We start from the raw sequence: 18,377 nt of genomic DNA on the forward strand, positions 1-18,377 counted from the left end.
AGACTGAAACTATTTTTTTAAACATGTAAACATGTTGTAGAGACATTTTAACATGGAGGTCTATGAGGTCCTCAAGTGGACATTAGAGGAACTGCAGTTTTTGGCACTTTTGGCTTCATTTTCAGCCTCCTGGGACGCTGCTTGGTTGGAAATAGCTGTTTGTTTGGGAAGTACTGAGCATACGACTGGCTGAGAGAGACTTGAATTGCACTACATTAGTTATGTGAGAGTTTTCTTCGACCCCACGTTTTTGTATTTTTCGTTCACCGTGGAGGCATGCGTGAAAAACAGTTTTCTTCATGAATTCAACATGACACGGGGCGAGTAACTGATGAACAAATAGTCATTCGGGGGCAGAAGTATTCTTTTAAACGTAGATATTAAACTCTAGGACATGTTCGTGCACGTTCTGTGCTCAGGTGGGAATGTGGAGAACACGAATGAACCTGTGCTGATTTTTTTTAAAAAGGTGCAGCAGCAGCAGCACAGTGTCAAATTACTCAGACTGAAAGTTTGAATAACAGCCAATTCCCTTTTTTCAGCCTCTAGCTGGTTCCTGCAGCTCTGCTACTCTCAAAGTCTCCCATGACATCTAATAAATCTGTTTGATAACATTTCTCACTGCTGCTGCTGCCAAATTTCATCGATGTACAACCACAACGCAGATTATTCTTCTCTAAGCCACACCACAGCTCACTGTGCAGAAATAAAACTCCAGTTAATTCTCTGAATCACGTCTGCACTCAGCCAAAGACTGTTTGTTAGGGAAGGACCTCCACTCTGTGACACACCTGCTCTATCAGAGCGCAGTGAGCGTTACTGTTGCTCCAAATATATGAGCAGAGCTACACATGTTGACACATGTTTCATGTGTCAGAAACCATCTGATTTTGAAATGAAACCCTCCAGATGTTTGTGATCTGACCTGCTGACAGAGTCTCTGAGTCCACCCGACACAAGTGTCACTAATCTGGGTCATGACCTTTGACCTCTTACCTCCTGGCGTGGGCGTTTACAGGATGAAACTCGACCACTCTCCAAAATCCGACCGATTAAACTTCTTCAGGCCGCAGGCAACGACTTAAACAGGAAATAATGAAAATCACACCAAATCAATTTAAGAAGCAAAAATCCACAGAGTCCTGCGCAGAGTGTGATGTCATCATGAGGTGAAATGAGAGCGCTCACATGAGTTCTGATCATAAATGAGTCGACTCAGTCTCCACGTGTGTGATGAGCTTGTGACACATTCGGATCTGACTTGTTAAAATTGGGTCGTCTTATTTTGAAAGTGAAAAAGTTGATCTTCTGATGCACAAAATCATTTTCCCTCAAAACCTAAAAGAATTTATGTTGTGAAGAAAAAAGGCACATTATCATGAACAATATTTCAAAGCAACACCGACACGCAGGCTGTTTTTACTGGAGTGTTTGGGGTCAGTGACGGTGGAGAGTTTTTATGTTAAAAGAAAAAAGATTCCAGCTTTGCTAAAATGTACCGAGAGTTCCTGTATGGATTTTTTGCCACTTCCTGTTTCATTCATCGTCTCATCCAGAGGTTTGTTTGTTTCGGGACCCGGGCCAGCCTAAGTCCGAAGGGGGGTGGGGGGGGCGAATATTTGACAGATCTTAAAGGAGCAGTCCGGCTATTGTCACCTTCAGTTTTCTGCTTCCTCATCCAAACTCAACAGTGGAGACCAACTCCACCCTCCTCCATCTCTGTGACGCTCCACCCGTCCTCTGAGCTCCACACTCAGCTGGTGTCAGGTCATACGAACACCTTGGCGAGCGCGTCAGCCCCGGCGCTGCCGATGTAGCACTTGGTAGGGTGGAATGCCACGTCGTGGATCGACTCCTCAAACTTCTTGCGGTGAGCGGTGAACTCCTGGATGCACGTCTTGCTCTCCATGTTCCACAAACGGATCGAGCAGTCGTGACCTGGAAGGAAGAGAGAGAGAGAGGATGATGAGGGTGGAGGAATGTGTCCGTCAGCGTCAGGGGCGTGTCCAGGGAGGGGCTTGATTGGCCAACTCATTATCCTGAAATACTGCCTCATTGTCACTGCACGGATTGGCTCAATTCAACTCACTTTTGGTACCACGTTCTTTCCTCTATTCTATTTTCCACAGCAGATAGTACCCCCTCAGTGTAGGTGGGATTTTTAGCTGATCGCCATAGTGATGCTGCCATGACATCGTTTTTAAAGGGATAGTGCAAACAAAAATGAAAATTCAGCCATTATCTACTCACCCATATGCCGACGGAGGCCCTGGTGAAGTTTTAGAGTCCTCACATCCCTTGCGGAGATCGGCGGGGGGAGCGGCTAGCACACCTAATGGCAGATGGCGCCCCAGACTAACGTCCAAGAACACAAAATTGAATCCACAAAGTATCTCCATACTGCTCATCCGTAGTGATCCAAGTGTGCTGCAGCCCCGACATAAAAAGTTGTTTCGAAAAATGTCATATGAACTCTGTTTTTAGCCTCACTGTAGCCTGTAGCTCTGACTGCTTCTCTGTGCTCCACGCTCACGTGTGTGCACCTGCGCGAGACCAGCGAAAGCATGATCTTTGCTCACCCATGTTAACATCACGTGACACGTGCACCGCAGGGAGAGACAACAGTAACCACAGAGCTAAAAGATAATTTGCTCTACGGTCTTTTAGCAAAGGACAGCCAACATGTCTGAAGACTTTGAAATTGAGGAGGAACAGCATTTCTTTGTTGAGCCGTATTTGTTTGAGCCCGAGTATACGGACGGAACTCAGGCTACTGGACGAAGCAGCCGCCGCAGCTCATGAGCCTGACCCTCAGCCAGCCGCAGAATACCGGAGTCGAGCACTGGAAACCTGGTGGTGTAGTTGTTTCAAATGCAAAGCAATGCCAACGGGTGAGGAAAGTCTTTGCTGCTCAGACTGGGAATTGGCGATGCCTGCACTTGAGAATCTGGACATCAGTACTGACGAGACTGCTGCTCTTCAGAGACCGTGCATCACTGATCACCCTGAGCGCGCACACGTGAGCGCGGAGCACAGAGAAGCAGTCAGAGCTACAGGCTACAGTGAGGCTAAAAACAGAGTCGATATGACGTTTTTCCAAACAACTTTTTATGTCGCGGCTGCAGCACACTTGGATCACTACGGATGAGCAGTATGGAGATACTTTGTGGATTCAATTTTGTGTTCCTGGACGTTAGTCTGGGGCGCCGTCTGCCATTAGGTGTGCTAGCCGCTCCCCCCGCCGATCTCCGCAAGGGATGTGAGGACTCTAAAACTTCACCAGGGCCTCCGTCAGCATTTGGGTGAGTAGATAATGACTGAGTTTTCATTTTTGGGTGCACCAAACAGTCAGTGGTCTGCAGTGTTTTGACTCCATCCCTCGTATCCACTCAGCTTGCTTGGAACATTGACCAAGGTGGTACCAAAAAACGTACCAGGTACTGTGTGCAACTATTGAGAATGGACAACCAAAAAATAGCGAGTCAAACTGAATAGAGCCGAGCCGTGGAAATTCGACATAAGATCTGCTGTCAGCCCGTTCAGCAGCAGCACCTTTAGTTGGTATTTTGTTGTGCTGTTTGTGTTTCATCCACTCAGGCTCACTTTTTAAAGTTTTGTTGGTACTTTACACTATGACTGTGTTTTCTAATGGCTCCCATGCCGGGAAAGAAACAACATCAAGGGTTTAATTTCATACACTATGCTGCTAATGTCATGTACATGCTGAGACGTCCATGTGGCCTATCAATTATATCAATAAGCATGTCTGAGCACCGCAGTACTATCTACTTTAGTACTTGGTGTGTGGACTTATTCGTTTTGTACTTTGCCAGACGTGTCTTTGGTCCAGGACCCGCTCCATCAGACGCCACATGTGCGTGTCTCTTGTACCGTTTTTGAATAATTGTATTTCCCAGCATTCTGAACTTGTCCATGACTAATGACTTAGAAATATATGAGACTGGTGAATCAATTAGAATATATATAAATATTACATTCTTAAATTTGTCAGACAGCGTGTGGCTGAATACTCACTTCCAGACATGAGGTACAGTCCGTTTGGATCCACAGCGAGACTGGTGACAGAGTCCAGGTGAGCGACCATCGAGTGGATCAGTTTACCTTCAATTCAAAACACAAGGAAAAAAAAGAAGAGACTTTGATCCACTTTAATCAGAACGCACGGTAAAGCAATAAAGTAAGCCCTACTGTAAAAAACACAGAGCATATATGTCCCCATTTCCCGGTACGTACAACTGACAGTCAGTTCCTCCATCTTTAACAGCATTGTTTCGTTTTAATAAATTTCATTTAAGCAAAACACATTTTTTAACAGCATTGTTTCGTTGTTTCTTAATTCAACAAATTAATTTAATTTAAGTAAAACATGTTTTGTACAACATTCGTCTGTCTTTAATAATACTGTCTGGTTTGGTTTTTTAATTAATTAATTTTATTTAAATAAAACATTTTTTACAACATTCATCCATCTTTAACAACATGTTTTAATCTTTTTTTTATTTAATTAATTTAATTTAAGCACACTACATGTTTACAACATCCATTCATCTTGTTTTTTTAATTCAGTTATTTTATTTAATTTAAATAAAACACACTTCATCCATATTTAACAATACTGTTTTTGCAGTATTTTTATTTTATTTATTTACTTTTTATAGTTTTTATTTAAAACATTTAATTTAAAAAACTTTTTTTTACAGCATTCCTCCAACTTAACATTGTTTAGTTGTTTGTTATTTTATTTTAATAATTTAAGTAAAACACGTGTGTAAACTTTCGTCCATTTTTAACATTTTTTGATGTCTTTAAATTTAATCAATTAATTTAAGTACAGCACATGTTTCTTCTATCTTTATCAACATTGTTTAGTTGTTTTTTAATTTAAATAATTAATTTCCTGTCATGTTAAAGGTTGTCTGTTTATTTCACTGATGGAGTTTCACGAGTTTCAGAAAAAAGAAGCTTAAATCTCACAACCAGGAATCATGAAATATGACTTACAATCCAACACAGCGTGAATAACATCATATTTAGATGAATATTTTTCAGCTGAACCACAGTCTCAGTCTCTTACTGTGGTAATATACGCTGATTTCGTATGTTGCTTCCATAAAGTAGTTTGACCCATGAGAGATGGATTAAAAGATGAACCGAAGCATCTAAAAAATCCTGAATTTTTAGTCCCTGGTGTGGGTCAATCTCCAAAAACTCTGGAGCCTACATTTCCCATAATGCCACTCAGCAGCATCTTTCATTAGAGCCTCCCTGCCTGATGAACATCCACGTTTATCTAAAAAAAAAAAAAAAAAAAAACACAAAACAAAAAAACTTCACCTCCGATTTGTGAATATGTTTTCCTTTTAGGAGTGTATAGTCTGCAAGACCGAGCCAAGATAACCCTGATGACATCACTATGACATCATCAGGGTTATTTTCTCAGGCTTGACAGACCAGGAGCTGAGCCACCAGGGGACACCACACGACTGCTAACAGGCTGAGAGGAATTGTTCATGACAAAGTCAACAGAATGTGACATGTAAAACTGGTGGTGCGTTCCTTTAAATGAGACTCCTCCTCCTCCTCCTCCTCCTCCTCCTCCTCCTCAGCAGCAGGTGGTGTTAGGGTGTTACCTGTGTTATTATCGAAGAACTGGATGTGCCGGTCCTCCTGAGCTGTGATGGTGATTGGCAGCGTGGGATGACTCAGCACTTTGTTGATCTTGCAGGGAGCTTCTGTGAGTGGGCGGACGTGAGAAGGACAACATTAGCATTTAATACCGACAATCTGAGAGCATTTGTGGGAGATGGTTCCCTCCAACAGCAAACTCAGAGACTTGAAGCATCAAGGGAACACGCTGCAGGAGAGAGAGGGTTCTCTCTCCTCTGCTGAAGTACAGCTCTCTTTATTGAGTTAAGATTCATTTGACAGAGAAACAGCAGACAGGAAGTCAGAAAGTAGAAGACTTTTCATGAGATTTTTTGACAGCAAGAAAAGTAAAGAATAATGGCAGCCTGATCCTTTAACGTGGACGACAGGAGTGTGAGGAAAGAGACTGAACGTTGCACTAAATACAGGATGTATTGTCAGCTGGTGCTTGTGTAACGCTGTGGTCTTGTTTTCAGCCTCAGATGGAGCTGCAGTGATCACATGAACAGGCACTAAATTCTCCCTCCATGAGTGACCCTGTTTGGACTCGTGTGATTGGTTGGCTGATTTACCTGGCGGCCCGGCGGACTCCAGCTTCAGGACGAGCTGCTGCGTCTCCATGTTGAAGAGTCCGATGTGGCCAGTGGTGAAAGATGTCACCATGTGAGCCGGCTCGCTGCTCACCAGGTCCACCGAGGTCGGCACTCCCAGCTCTGACACACACACACACACACACACACACACACACAGCAGAGGTTAACTGTGTGTGTACCAGGGCTGCCCCCTAATGGTCGCCCAAGCGTTAGTCGACCACAGAGGTCATTAGTTGGCAAACTATCAGGAGCTGCACCTTGTCAGAATAAATCCAAACCTATGTGACTGGAGCATGTGTGACTTTACTTTGAAAGGACAGACACAGGAAGTGTCCACGCTCAGCAGTCAGACAGGAGTCAGGTTAATCTCCAGGGCAGGTACCTGCGGTTATTCCACAGGCTGGTTAATAACATGTCGGGCAGGAAATCCAAAGTGTGGGATCATTTTGAGAAGGTGAAGGACGAACCCAAGGTGATATGTAAACTCATCTTCATTGGTCGACTACAAACATGACGTATCATCTGAAACATGGAAGTAGCTACATGCCCATTAGCCCACAGCGTCATTAACAGGTGTCTCGAAGGAAATGCAAATTTGAGTCAGCATGTTAGCACACATACATGACGGAACAAATAAAGGTATCAAGTTTCTCACCTCCTCTCTCGTTAAAGACAGCGAGAGATGGCGAGGTGTCGGCGGCGTTCCACAGCCGGACTGTCCCATCAGCCGAGCAGGAGAGGAGGCGCTGGTGGGCCGAGCTGTAGACCAGACCCCACACTGAGTCTGTGTGACCTAACAGCGCCCCCCGCAGGACAGAGGGTTCTGACAGAGAGAAGGGTCACGTGTCAAAAACACATTTACTGCAGCAGCTGTCGTGCTACTTAATTACTGCTGGAACGTACCATATGAGTCGTAGGGGTCGATGTTGGGGTTGGGGGTGTTCCAGCTCTGGATGGTGCCGTCCACGCCGCCACTGAAGCACTGCTCACCACTGGAGCTCATGGTGACGCACAGCACAGCGCCGCTACACGGAGGGAGGGAGGGAGGCAACAAATAAACCGTTTAACTTTCTGTGAAGCATCATGACCTTAAATACCCAAACATGTAAATATTAACAACACACATGTTCTTATTAAAGCTTTAAAATGAGACGTTTAAGGTTTTGATGGGATAAAGATGATGTCAAAATTATGACTTGACTTTTAGGCCTCCCTCTGCAGCACTGATGACAGATGTGATGGTCCTCTTCTTAGCCAGCCCCACTGTCCTCAGTTTGGTGATGACTCTGCAGAGTGACCGGCCTTCAACATCGCACCTCATTAGGCTCACAGCAGGTGTTCAAAGCCTGCCTCCTGCTCTGCTCTGTCGGCTCCTGCTACTTGGCGCTCCTCCCAGGGTATAGTTCATTCTATCATGAGTGCTTGTTTGGTGCATTCAGAAAAACCTGACCGTGTGTGGACGCAGGGTTGTTGAGGCGATGTGTTCTGGAAACCGCAGCTGCCTGCCAAGATCAACTCTCCGTTGCCAGTCAGCTGCTGAGGCGAGGAGGTCAGCTGCTGATCTTGGCTGTGGGGTGTTTTTCTCTCCAGCTTTAACAAAGGTGATGCTCCTCTTTGGGCAGTGGTGTTTCCTGATAGTTATAGCTGAGGCTACTGTCTCTGCAACTGCTTTCAGGACTCGATCATACCAACTAGTGGTTTGATGCTCATTTATGCTCTGAATGTCACAAACAGAAAGCTCTTTCTCTCTAGGGATCCTTTACATAATGCTGTTGACACTTAAAACACAGTCTGAGCCTGTCAGTGGCAAAAACAAACACTTTTAGTGGATGTACACTGACGGTGCACAAATGCCCTCAGTGGTTACACTGCAGCCTGTCTCACTGTTGGCGTCTGCAGCGCCCTCCGTCAGAACGGGACCAATTTCAGAACTTAGTCACTTAGACATTAGAAGCTCTGGATCCAAGCTAAAAATACAGAAGTTACCCTTTAAGACAGGGAGACAGAATTCTGTCTTCTTTGTACCTTTTTTCCAATCATTTATTTACCTTTTATTTTACTGAATATAACCAAAATCAATCTTAAACCTGAGAGTATACATACATTTTTGTGCTGAGTTCAACCTCTGGCTTGTAAATTGAGCTGTTTTTCTCTAAGTAAGATATCAGGATAAGTGTAAAACAAGAAGTGTAATAGGGAGGATGATATTAATTTGCTTGTAGGATCAAAGACAAAGTGTGTAAAGTAAAATTCGGCCAGTACTTTGAGCCTTTTCAGACAGGTAAACAGGATCTCACCTGTGAGCTCTGAATGTGTAGATGGGCTCCACGTCTAAAGCAGCACATCTGAAAGATTAAAACCCAGAACAGAGTTTGTATCAACAGAAAATTAAAACACATTAAAACTCTAAAATATGATCAAATATGTGAGTAAAACAGAAGCAAAGGCCTGCCTCTAATAAAGCCTGTTACAGATCACTGCAGGTTAAGTAAATGTACAGTATATGAATGAATGAATGAATTATATTTTATATATATGTTCTAAAGTCTTACTTCTTGGCGGGCGCCGTCTTCTGGAGGTTCCACAGTTTGAGGGTGTGATCTTCGGAGGCGGTGACCAGGACGGGCTCCACCGGGTGGAAGGCCAGACTCCGCACCGAGTCAAAGTGGCTCCGCAGGGTGAACTTTGGGTTCCAGGTCTTCCTCAGAGCGTCTTTGTTGTTGGTGATCTGAGGAAGGAGGGACGAGTCTCACTTACAATCCATGTGAAGATGATACTTGACTCTTTAAAGCAGCATGACACAGCTCTGGATACTGATGGGTCAGCTGTAGGTGTCAACAAACTGTGTGCCAACACAACTGGACTGATTTTATACCAAAGAGTGTAAGAACATCTCTGGGGTAGTTTTCTCTGAAAGGACACCTCACATGTCGTTGTTTGGGACTTAGTTTGGATTTTAGCTGTAGGCTGTAATTTATTCATCTTATCCATCTGTCTGTGGAGACAAAGACTGTGGTCAGAGTTTAAAGGCCCAATCCTAATATACCCCTCAGCCCTCGCCCCTCGGGGTGGGGTGTCCTGGTTCTTGCTGGGATAGATGGATAGAGCAGAATGGAGGTTTTTCAGAGGCACACTCCAACAGTGTTATGAAAAATCATTGGCCAGATGGCTGCATGCCATATGTAACCTACAAATGTATTTTCTTTGTTCATAAAGATTTAAAAATTACAACTACCATTGTCTCAAAGTATTATTGTCCTTTACTTTATAACTAGAATCACCACCCTGTGGCTGTATGACTCCGCCCACCAGTCCACCCTGTGGTTGTATGACTCCGCCCACCAGTCCACCCTGTGGTTGTATGACTCCGCCCACCAGTCCACCCTGTGGTTGTATGACTCCGCCCACCAGTCCACCCTGTGGTTGTGTGACTCCGCCCACCAGTCCAGTGTCTCTGACAGTCTCCATCCATGTCAGTGAGAACATGGATGCTTCACACACAGAAGATCTATACAATCAGCACAGTTTCAAGATTAGAGTCACCAATTCAGTATCTGACCAAATGTCTCCCCTTCTGTTCCTGAGATATGACGTTAAAACATGATGATGTCACAGTCAAGCTGACCTTTGACCTTTTGACCTTCATTATTTTATCCTGTTAGACATTTGTGCCAAGTTTTGTCAGAATTAGCGTATGAGTTATTGAGTTTTGGCCATTAACATGTTTTCTGAGGTCACACTGACTTTCGCTTTGCCCTTTGATCTATGACCACCAAAATCTGATCAGTTCATCATTGAATCCAAGTAGATGTTTGTGCCAAATTTAAAAAATCCCTCAAGCTGTTCTTGAGATGTTGTGTTCATGAGAATAACATGGATGCAAGGTCACAGGGACCTTGACCTTTCTTTGACCCTTGACCACCAAAATCTAGTCCAAATGAATATTTGTGCCAAATTTGAAGAAATTCCTTCAGTGCGTTCTTGAGGAATCGCATTCACAAGAATGTGACAGGCAAGGTCACAGTAACCTTGACCCCTGACCACCAAAATCCTATCAGTTCATTTTTGAGTCCAAGTGAAAGTTTGTGCCAAATTTTAAGAAATTCGTTGTGTATATACATACGGACAACCTGAAAACATAATGCCTCTGGCCACGGCTATTGCCGGTGCGGAGGCATAAAATAAAACAGCTGAAACTGAATTTCATTTTTTATCCCTCTGTAAAGGAGGAGGCCTGAAGGGTGGAGCTGACAGAGGGTGGAGTTCAGTGGAGTTCGGTCAGAAACACTCTGGCTGCTGAAGAGTTTTCAGTGTTTCCTGCCTCTGATCCACCGTAAGCTGTCAGACTGTGTTCGTTTTACTCACGTCATACGCCAGGGTTTCAGCCTCGTTGGCGACCGTCAGTCCTGCCAGTTCTCCCAGTCCCAGCTCGTTAGAAACCGCCTCGTCCACTCTGCCCAGTATAAACGACTTCCCAGACGATGGCAGGAAGGTCATTGCCTCTACGGAGACAAAACAGATGGCTGGGTTCAGAAAAACATGACTGAGTGTGAGTGAGCATATTGTACAGTTCTCAAATATGAGTGACTGAGAAAAAGGGCAGGTTACCTTCTTCTGGGCGTCCCAATTCGTGCTCATTGAGTCTGGGTACAGCGGGGCGGGAGGGGGGTGTCACGGGAGGCTGCAGGGAGGGAATCTCCTCAGCATCCCGCAGGTTAGCCAGCATGTCCTGGAGCTTAGACCGGTTTGGTCCTGGAGAAGGAGGGTGAGGAGGAGAAAAGAGAACATGGGAGACAGAAATCAGAGGAGGAAACAAAAAAATGGTGTCAAGAAAAGGCGGCGGAACGATGTAAAGAAAAGGAGTTGAGGAGAGAAAGATGAAAAATGCACATTAGCAAAGTGAAGGCAAAATAAGTCTCGAGAGTTCAAACTGTCACAAAAAGGGAATGAAATCAGCATGAAGGATGAGAACAAAGCAGAAGATGATGCAGCAGCAGCTCTGCAGAGGATCCGACAGAGAAGATGAAGCAAATAAAAGCAGAGAAACAAAGTGACGATATACACAGGAATGAGAAGAATCTGCTCGAGAAGTGACACAGGTGAAATGTGGCAGCTGCTGTTTGGTGAACTGCAGAATTCATCATCACAAAGACATGAAGAAACAAACAGGGATATGAAGAGATGCACTGATATCGTTACTGGATATTATCATGATGCATCAACATCAGAAAACTGCACAACTGTGACATCATGTCAACAGCATAATCCATTTAAAGTGCAGACGATTACTGTTGTTTGTACACACACAAGGATGACTGATGGATTGGAACGCTAACGGTTCAATAATGGATCAGAGTAAAGGATGAGGTGTGTGTCTGATAACGGGAACATAAATGTGATGGTTGGAAGTCAGTGCATTCCTTTGAGAGTGTCGGGAAAAGTGCAGGAAATCTACATGAAGGTAGAAAATATAAAGAGGATAATGAAAAACAACAGATAAAACAAAAGCGACAGACGACACAGAGACACAGACGTCCACACTGGATTCAGTCAAACACTAAACCTCTGAGAAACAGAGAGGGAGAGACATTGAGACAAGCTGTGTGTCTCAAATCACATACTTCCAGTAGTACACTATGCACTGCTTGTGTGGTGCGCTTATTTCACCAGGGTGGTGTTGTCTTAAATCACACACTGCCGTTTTGCACTTACAGGAAGTGACGACAGCTTTTTTGTTTTTAACCGCCTCTTCCACGTCTTTGTCTTCTTTTAAATCGGCGAATTGCAAACTAACTAAAAAATTCGACTCGTCCTTGCATGTTCTGTTCTTGTTGATGTGTTCACAGACGTCTCTTTTAAATTGTATGCACTGTTTTTTGTTGTATTTTTGGTAGCCTTGTGTAACATCTTGGCCAAGAGACTACAGATTAAAAATAGGCTCTTGGCTACTTGTGGCATTTTTATACCGAGTGTATTTGTTAACCTGCACTGCCCCCTCTCAAATAAAATAAACTGAAACTGAAGGTGAAGCATTACCGCCGACATTTGACCGCTATCTCCGCCTACACATAAACCAAACTTACTCTAGAATGTCAGTGCTGATTAAAATGTGCCAAGCTAACGTTAGCACTCGCATTATTGACTGCAGTACTAAATCATTACAGACCCAACAAACATTACTGACGGCTTCTCTTTGACAATAGTAGTGGTACTTAGTGCAAAAAACATGCACAGCTAACATCTGTAAAACGTGGCAGTGATCACTGTGACGTAGCTTCCACTACGTCATAAAGATGGTGACTGCCAGTACTACATTGCACTTTCCCGTACTGTGAAGTGTGAACGCAGAATGTTAAGTGTTTAGTCTGAAGTATGTGATTTGAAACACAACCAAAGGGTGGGAGGGTGAGATTGGAGGCTGATTTTTAGCTCAAGTCGAAAGGTGATGAGGGTGAGATTACAGGGTTATATGGTTGGTAAGGCAGAATACACACATCAGCTGAAACACTGAAAGATCATCTTGTTACAATAAAATGTTCTGCTGGAAACCTTTGGACCTGGAATTCATGTGGATGCCACTTGACATTCTCCACCCACCCAACACCATTACAGTACATCTCCTCATGGCAACAGCACTCCCCAATGGCAGTGACCTGAGGAACATGACAAAGAGCACAAGGCGCCGACCTGGCTTCTTTGGCTCCCAGATCCAAATCTGATGGCGCATTTGTGGGACAAGGCTGTATCCCAAAGGTCCTGAGTCCACACCTTGATAGGTCAGAGGCTGCACAGCGGAGTGGACTTGGTTCTGGCATTGATACAAGATCTCTGGGGGTATCCGGTGGTGTGTGGCACTGGGGGCAGACCCCCGATTTTTTGGCATTCAGGGCGGAGGAGGCAAATTTCCGTTTCCAACTTCCGTTTATATATAAGTAAATATGCTGAACCATTGTGATGGATTCAGAGTTTGCAGTCACGGCAATTATGTTCCACCTCGTTAGTTCACCGCACGGACCGTTTAACCTGGCAACAACTGCAGCCGGCTCAAACGTGATTGATCAATATCACGCGGACTACAAACAGCCTAGCACCGGAAACCAGGGCTCTTCTGCTCTTCTTCTGGAGGCAAGATCTCCGGGGTTTGCCTGCAGACTCTATACTCACTGAACGTAGACTCTGTATATAGAGACTACCGGGGTGTTGACTACTGATCCTTCGAATCCTGTGGGACGTAAGATGGGTTACTGGCACGTACCACAGATGCTCCATCAGATTGGGATTTAGGGAATTTGGAGGCCAGGTTGACGCCTTGAGCTCTGTGACACGTTACTCTGGCCATTCTTGAGCAGTTTTGCAGAGAGACGTGACACATTGTCCTGCTGGAGGGGCCACTGCCATCAAGCCATCAACTTGCTTTGTAACAGTGTTTAGGTGGGTGCAGCGTGTCAAGTGGCATCCACATGAATTCCAGGACCACAGGTTTCCCTTTAGAACACTGAACTGTAACAAGATGATCAGTATTATTCACTTCACCTGTCAGTGGTTCAATGTTTCGGCTGATGGGTGTATATGAGTTGGTCTATTAAAACTGAGGTCCTGCAGCTGCCTGAGTCTCCGTCAGGCAGAAAACATGCTACTCTCTCCTTCTGCACCGGGTCGGGCACAGTTAAAGATGGACTAAATGCGGGCGAGCAGGAGGTGAGAGCGAAAATGATCACAGATGCCTGATGTGTCTGTGGACGCTCTGCAGCTTCTGCCTGATCTGACAACTGACAAAATATGCAGAGGATGTTTGACAAAGCATCATTTCACAGCCGAGGATGCAGCTGACTGATAACAACAGGGCGGTTACTTTGGATATGTGACAGATGATTAGCGGAAAATCTGTTATCTTTGTGTCACTTTAAATTAAAGTAACAACTAGTGGGAGTTTACTGAGCGAGAGCTTTGCACATCTTAAAGGGACATTATGTAAAACAGGGCAGCTGGGATAGGCTCCACCCCCCTGTGACCTTGAATAGTAGGGCTGGGTGTCGCCACTGAAATCCTGAATCGATTCGATTTCGATTTGATTGGATATTTGGGATGTTTCAGTTACTGCTTAAACGTGAAAGAGATTCTCAGAGAGATAATACTGTACATTTTACAAGGAATTATCAGAACAGCAACAACAGTAATATTAGAACAGCATATTAAAGCTACTGAACAGGATAAGCAGTTACGGATAATGAATGAATGAATAATTACAGGTAATGGGTCGGTTCTGGTACTGCGCTTTGTGGGTGCGGGCAGATATGCAAAACTGGACCTGTGCAGGCCTCTGCTGTAGCATGTAAATGTATTGATTTTCTTTAACCAGACTATTGCAATAACAGCAAATACGCCAGATATAACTCATCGATTTTTGCTGCTACACAACACCAACAGATCGTTGAGTGTCAGTCAGTAAAAAGCCATTAACTGGCTGCACAACCCTGTAAGCAACAATGTGACTTTAACTTAAAGTACTTTAAGTAGCTGTAATGTGATTAAATGTTGTCTGACTTTTTAAGATACTGATCAACTTTCACATAATTGCTGATGAAAATATTAGCACAGTGAAGCCCTGAGAGACTGAGAGGAGAGGAAACATAAAAACAAAGAGAGTCAGAGGAACAGAAACCAAACGAGGATGAGGAGAGAGGATGAACTGCAGGCCTGCTACAGGACTTACTCTTTACCCCCTTCTTGCCCTTGCGTTCCTTCCTGTACTGCTCCTTGAGCTGGGCTATCAGTCCCTGGTCCACGTCCCAGGCCAGTTCACCCAGAGGAGACTGCTCTTCCTTCTCTACAGGCCAGCAGGAGGAGGAGGAGGAGGAGGAGGAGGAGGAAGGTGGGGTAGAAACCTGTTGTAAGTGTCTGGATGCACTAGAGTACATAACCAACTTTACTCTGACAAACCTACTGAGGCAGACGGGATGAGGAGGGAGGAGGAAGGATCTTTTACAACCTGTTTCTGGGTCTTTTGTAGTTTTGGCCATAAATTCTTTCAGATATGATAACTTGGAGTTGCAGAGACTCCACTTCACTCATCTTTACACACAAGCAACCTAAACCACTGCTTGTGGAAAATGCAAGTAGATAAAGTAATATTGCTTTAAATAAAGTCACTTTCTTCCCACGAGGTGGACAAGAAGTTCAGTCTAATTGCTGTGTTAAAGGACAGTCCAGCCCCAAATCAAAAACTCATATTTTTCCTGCACACCAAGCCAACAGTCGCCCGTCAGTTAAGGCTGGGCTGTTGGTGAGCACCTGTTACCCTGGCTTTTGCCGTGTGTGTTCATCACTGGATTGTGTTATTAATGTGCTAACGGGCTAACTAGCATCAAGACGGTCTTCTGGTTTCCTTATTTATATGATGATTACAGACTACCGCCATCTGCTGGTATTACGAGTTATTTCCTCTCACGCAAGTGCAGAACATGCGTGCTGGTTAGCTTTTGGCTGTAGTCTTTGCGATGTGTTCATGTGCAACTTTTCGGTCGACACACAGGCGGCATGAAGTGGCCAAACAGTTGGCTTTCATTGCTGCTAGTTCTTTCATGTTGGTTTGGTGTGTCTGGACCTAGGGACTCCAAAGAACTAGCGGCAAAGAACAGCAACTGTTGCGTCACCTCACGTCGCCTGTGCCCCAGCCAAAAAGTTGCACATGAACCGCAAAGACTACAGCTGACAACGAACCAGCACGTATGTTCTGCGCCTGCGTGAGAGGAAATAACTCCACACCAGCAGGCGGCGGTGGGTAGGAAGTGTGCATCTACTCATGTATGAAAGGCTGGCACGCGTGACAGTGTGAGATATAAACATTAATGGCATCCTCCTTAGCTGAGCTGTAACGTTAGATAGCTTAGTGGTGCTAGGTGAGTTAGCAGTAGATGCACACTTTCTTCTGGTTGGTAGAATGAAAATAGTTCCTACATGAAACTGCTCACAACAAGGTCTGTGGATTATCTTTGGCAACTGGGTCATGATTTCTGGAAAGAGACTTTGAGTTTTTCAACTGTATTTTTTGGCGCTTTCAACCCCACATGTCAAGTGCCTTCTAGTTCCATCTCTGCAGCGGATTATTCCAACAATCGGCAACTCGACAAACTATCCAAACCAGGGATACTCAACGTGCCTTGCTTGGGGGCCACTTCTGCAAAGTGACAGGAGGCCTGGGCAGCAGCCCTATATATGTACACCGGGTGTTTCTAGGATTTTAGGACATTAAGGGCTTAGCTAGCACCTCTGTCATGGAAGTGGGAACCCTCTACTGGCACTTTTTTGATAAACAAGCTCTGTTTTAAAGCGTTTTTATGCACCCTGGCACCTTATGTATACTACAAATACAAGATAGACTGATAAATAGCATTACAGGTAAGAGGAAAAATATATGTTTATGTTTTAGGGGTGTACCGTCCCTTTAAGTACGGAACTGGAGTCAGGACATTGTTAGCCTAGCTTAGCGTAAAGACTAGAAACAGGCGGAAACAGCCAACCTGACTCAATCTTACGTCCCACAAGTCCAAAGCGAGCTTTAGAGGAGTCGATACGTGTATTTTTTTATACTTTGGACAGAGACAGGCTAGCTGGTTCCCCCTGCTGCCAGTCTTTGTGCTAAGCTAGGCTAACAACATCCTGGCTCCAGTAAAAACTTCAACGCTTTTTTTTCAAAGTAAACTAAGGCCAAATCTACAAAAGACACAATAAAAAGAATTAAATGCCTGTAATTTTCATCCTTTCTCAATAATTAAAAACCCTGGAGTGTGTGTACGACACAATCACCACTGTATTAGTGTGTGCTACTGATAAAAACCATGTAATGAAGAATATGAAACACTGTCAATGACACTTCGAGTTCTTCATGTTAAATTTTAGACTGAGCTGAGGAAACAAGAGGAACACCAACACAACATGCTAAAAGTTTCTCAAAATGTCAAACAAACAAATATGAAACATAAAGAAGGTGCAGGAAATTCGTGCTGGTGAAAGTGAAAAAACACAAATGAACACAAGACGAAACAAGATGAGACACAAGAAACAAACAAATGAAAACTAACAGCTGGAATCCAAATGGATCTCTGATGGTTGTCTGCAGTTCTGGAACTGAAACATTAATGCAGCAGAGCAACATGTTCTCTTCAAGATGCTATAAAACATTAAACTCAAACAGTGAAGCAAACAGCATTTCACCAAAATGATCATGTCTCTCATGGGGGATGATCCTGAGAGAGACAAACATTTTAAAGTCTCAGCAGCAACGTTAGAGCCCTAAAATCCACTGAGTTCCAAAAGTCAGCTTCTGTACTGAAGTTAAAGAAGCGACTCCACAACAAAGACACATGATGTCATTAATCTGAAGTCTCTGAAAGCAGCTCAGCCAATAATCATCCACCTGCAGAGCTGCAGCAGGTTCAGACATGTTGATGGTTAAAGGTTAACTGGTGATAAACAGAGGGAAAATATTCATTCTCTGGAACAAGAAGAAATAAAGCAGCATATAATATCCACTGGAGCTGAGTGTGACACACGGATGCTTTATTCTCAAGTATTTTGTTTTTGCTACGTGGTGGTTAAAGTGTTAAGGCCCATCAGAGAACCAGCGGCGACAACGATGGCCCCCTGTTGCATCGCCTGATGTCGCCATGTCTCGGCAAAAAAAGTTGCACGTGAACACATCACAAAGACTACAGCTGAGGGTCAATCAGCACGTACGTTTTGCACCTGTGTGAGAGGAAATGACTCTTCACACCAGCAGATGGTGATTGTTTGTAATCGTCTTTCAAAAAGAAAAGCCAGAAGACTGTCTTGACGCTAGTTAGCCAGTTAGCAGTCTCAGTCCCTTGTGATTGAAGCTCTTTGTTTACTTTCCTCACTTCCATTTCTCTTCACGTGCTGAGCTGAACTGCCAATCAGAGTATTTCTTTCACCGACAGGCTTCACCACCAATTCAACATGCTAAATTGGCATTGGCAAATTGACATGCTAAGTTTCCATCCTCACGGTGTGCCGGTGTCAGACGGTGGGTCGCTGCTGCTGTTGCTGGCTGTATGTGCTTATGCCGCGCCCACATACACATTCTCATTGACTGATGAA

At 44.3% G+C, this 18,377-nt stretch overlaps 1 protein-coding gene across 2 annotated transcripts in view; it reads right to left on the reverse strand.

The window, feature by feature from the left end:
- Nucleotides 1-1,587: 1,587 nt before the first annotated feature.
- The window catches only part of LOC117255710 (striatin), an 81,563-nt gene continuing 64,773 nt past the window's right edge, over nucleotides 1,588-18,377 (reverse strand). Inside the window, exons 8-18 of one of the 2 annotated variants that reach the window (XM_033624854.2) lie at nucleotides 14,974-15,087; nucleotides 10,869-11,012; nucleotides 10,626-10,762; nucleotides 8,813-8,988; nucleotides 8,558-8,605; nucleotides 7,164-7,285; nucleotides 6,916-7,083; nucleotides 6,240-6,380; nucleotides 5,652-5,753; nucleotides 4,036-4,122; nucleotides 1,588-1,938 (exon numbers count right to left, since the gene is read on the reverse strand). In XM_033624854.2, coding sequence (XP_033480745.1) covers nucleotides 1,769-1,938; nucleotides 4,036-4,122; nucleotides 5,652-5,753; nucleotides 6,240-6,380; nucleotides 6,916-7,083; nucleotides 7,164-7,285; nucleotides 8,558-8,605; nucleotides 8,813-8,988; nucleotides 10,626-10,762; nucleotides 10,869-11,012; nucleotides 14,974-15,087 — 1,409 coding nt within the window. In that variant the 3' untranslated portion in view covers nucleotides 1,588-1,768. The remainder of the gene's footprint in view (nucleotides 1,939-4,035; nucleotides 4,123-5,651; nucleotides 5,754-6,239; nucleotides 6,381-6,915; nucleotides 7,084-7,163; nucleotides 7,286-8,557; nucleotides 8,606-8,812; nucleotides 8,989-10,625; nucleotides 10,763-10,868; nucleotides 11,013-14,973; nucleotides 15,088-18,377) is intronic. The other variant, XM_033624855.2, reaches the window with a different exon arrangement.

The sequence above is a fragment of the Epinephelus lanceolatus genome, chromosome 3 (assembly GCF_041903045.1).
Source record: "Epinephelus lanceolatus isolate andai-2023 chromosome 3, ASM4190304v1, whole genome shotgun sequence".
NCBI lineage: Eukaryota > Metazoa > Chordata > Actinopteri > Perciformes > Serranidae > Epinephelus > Epinephelus lanceolatus.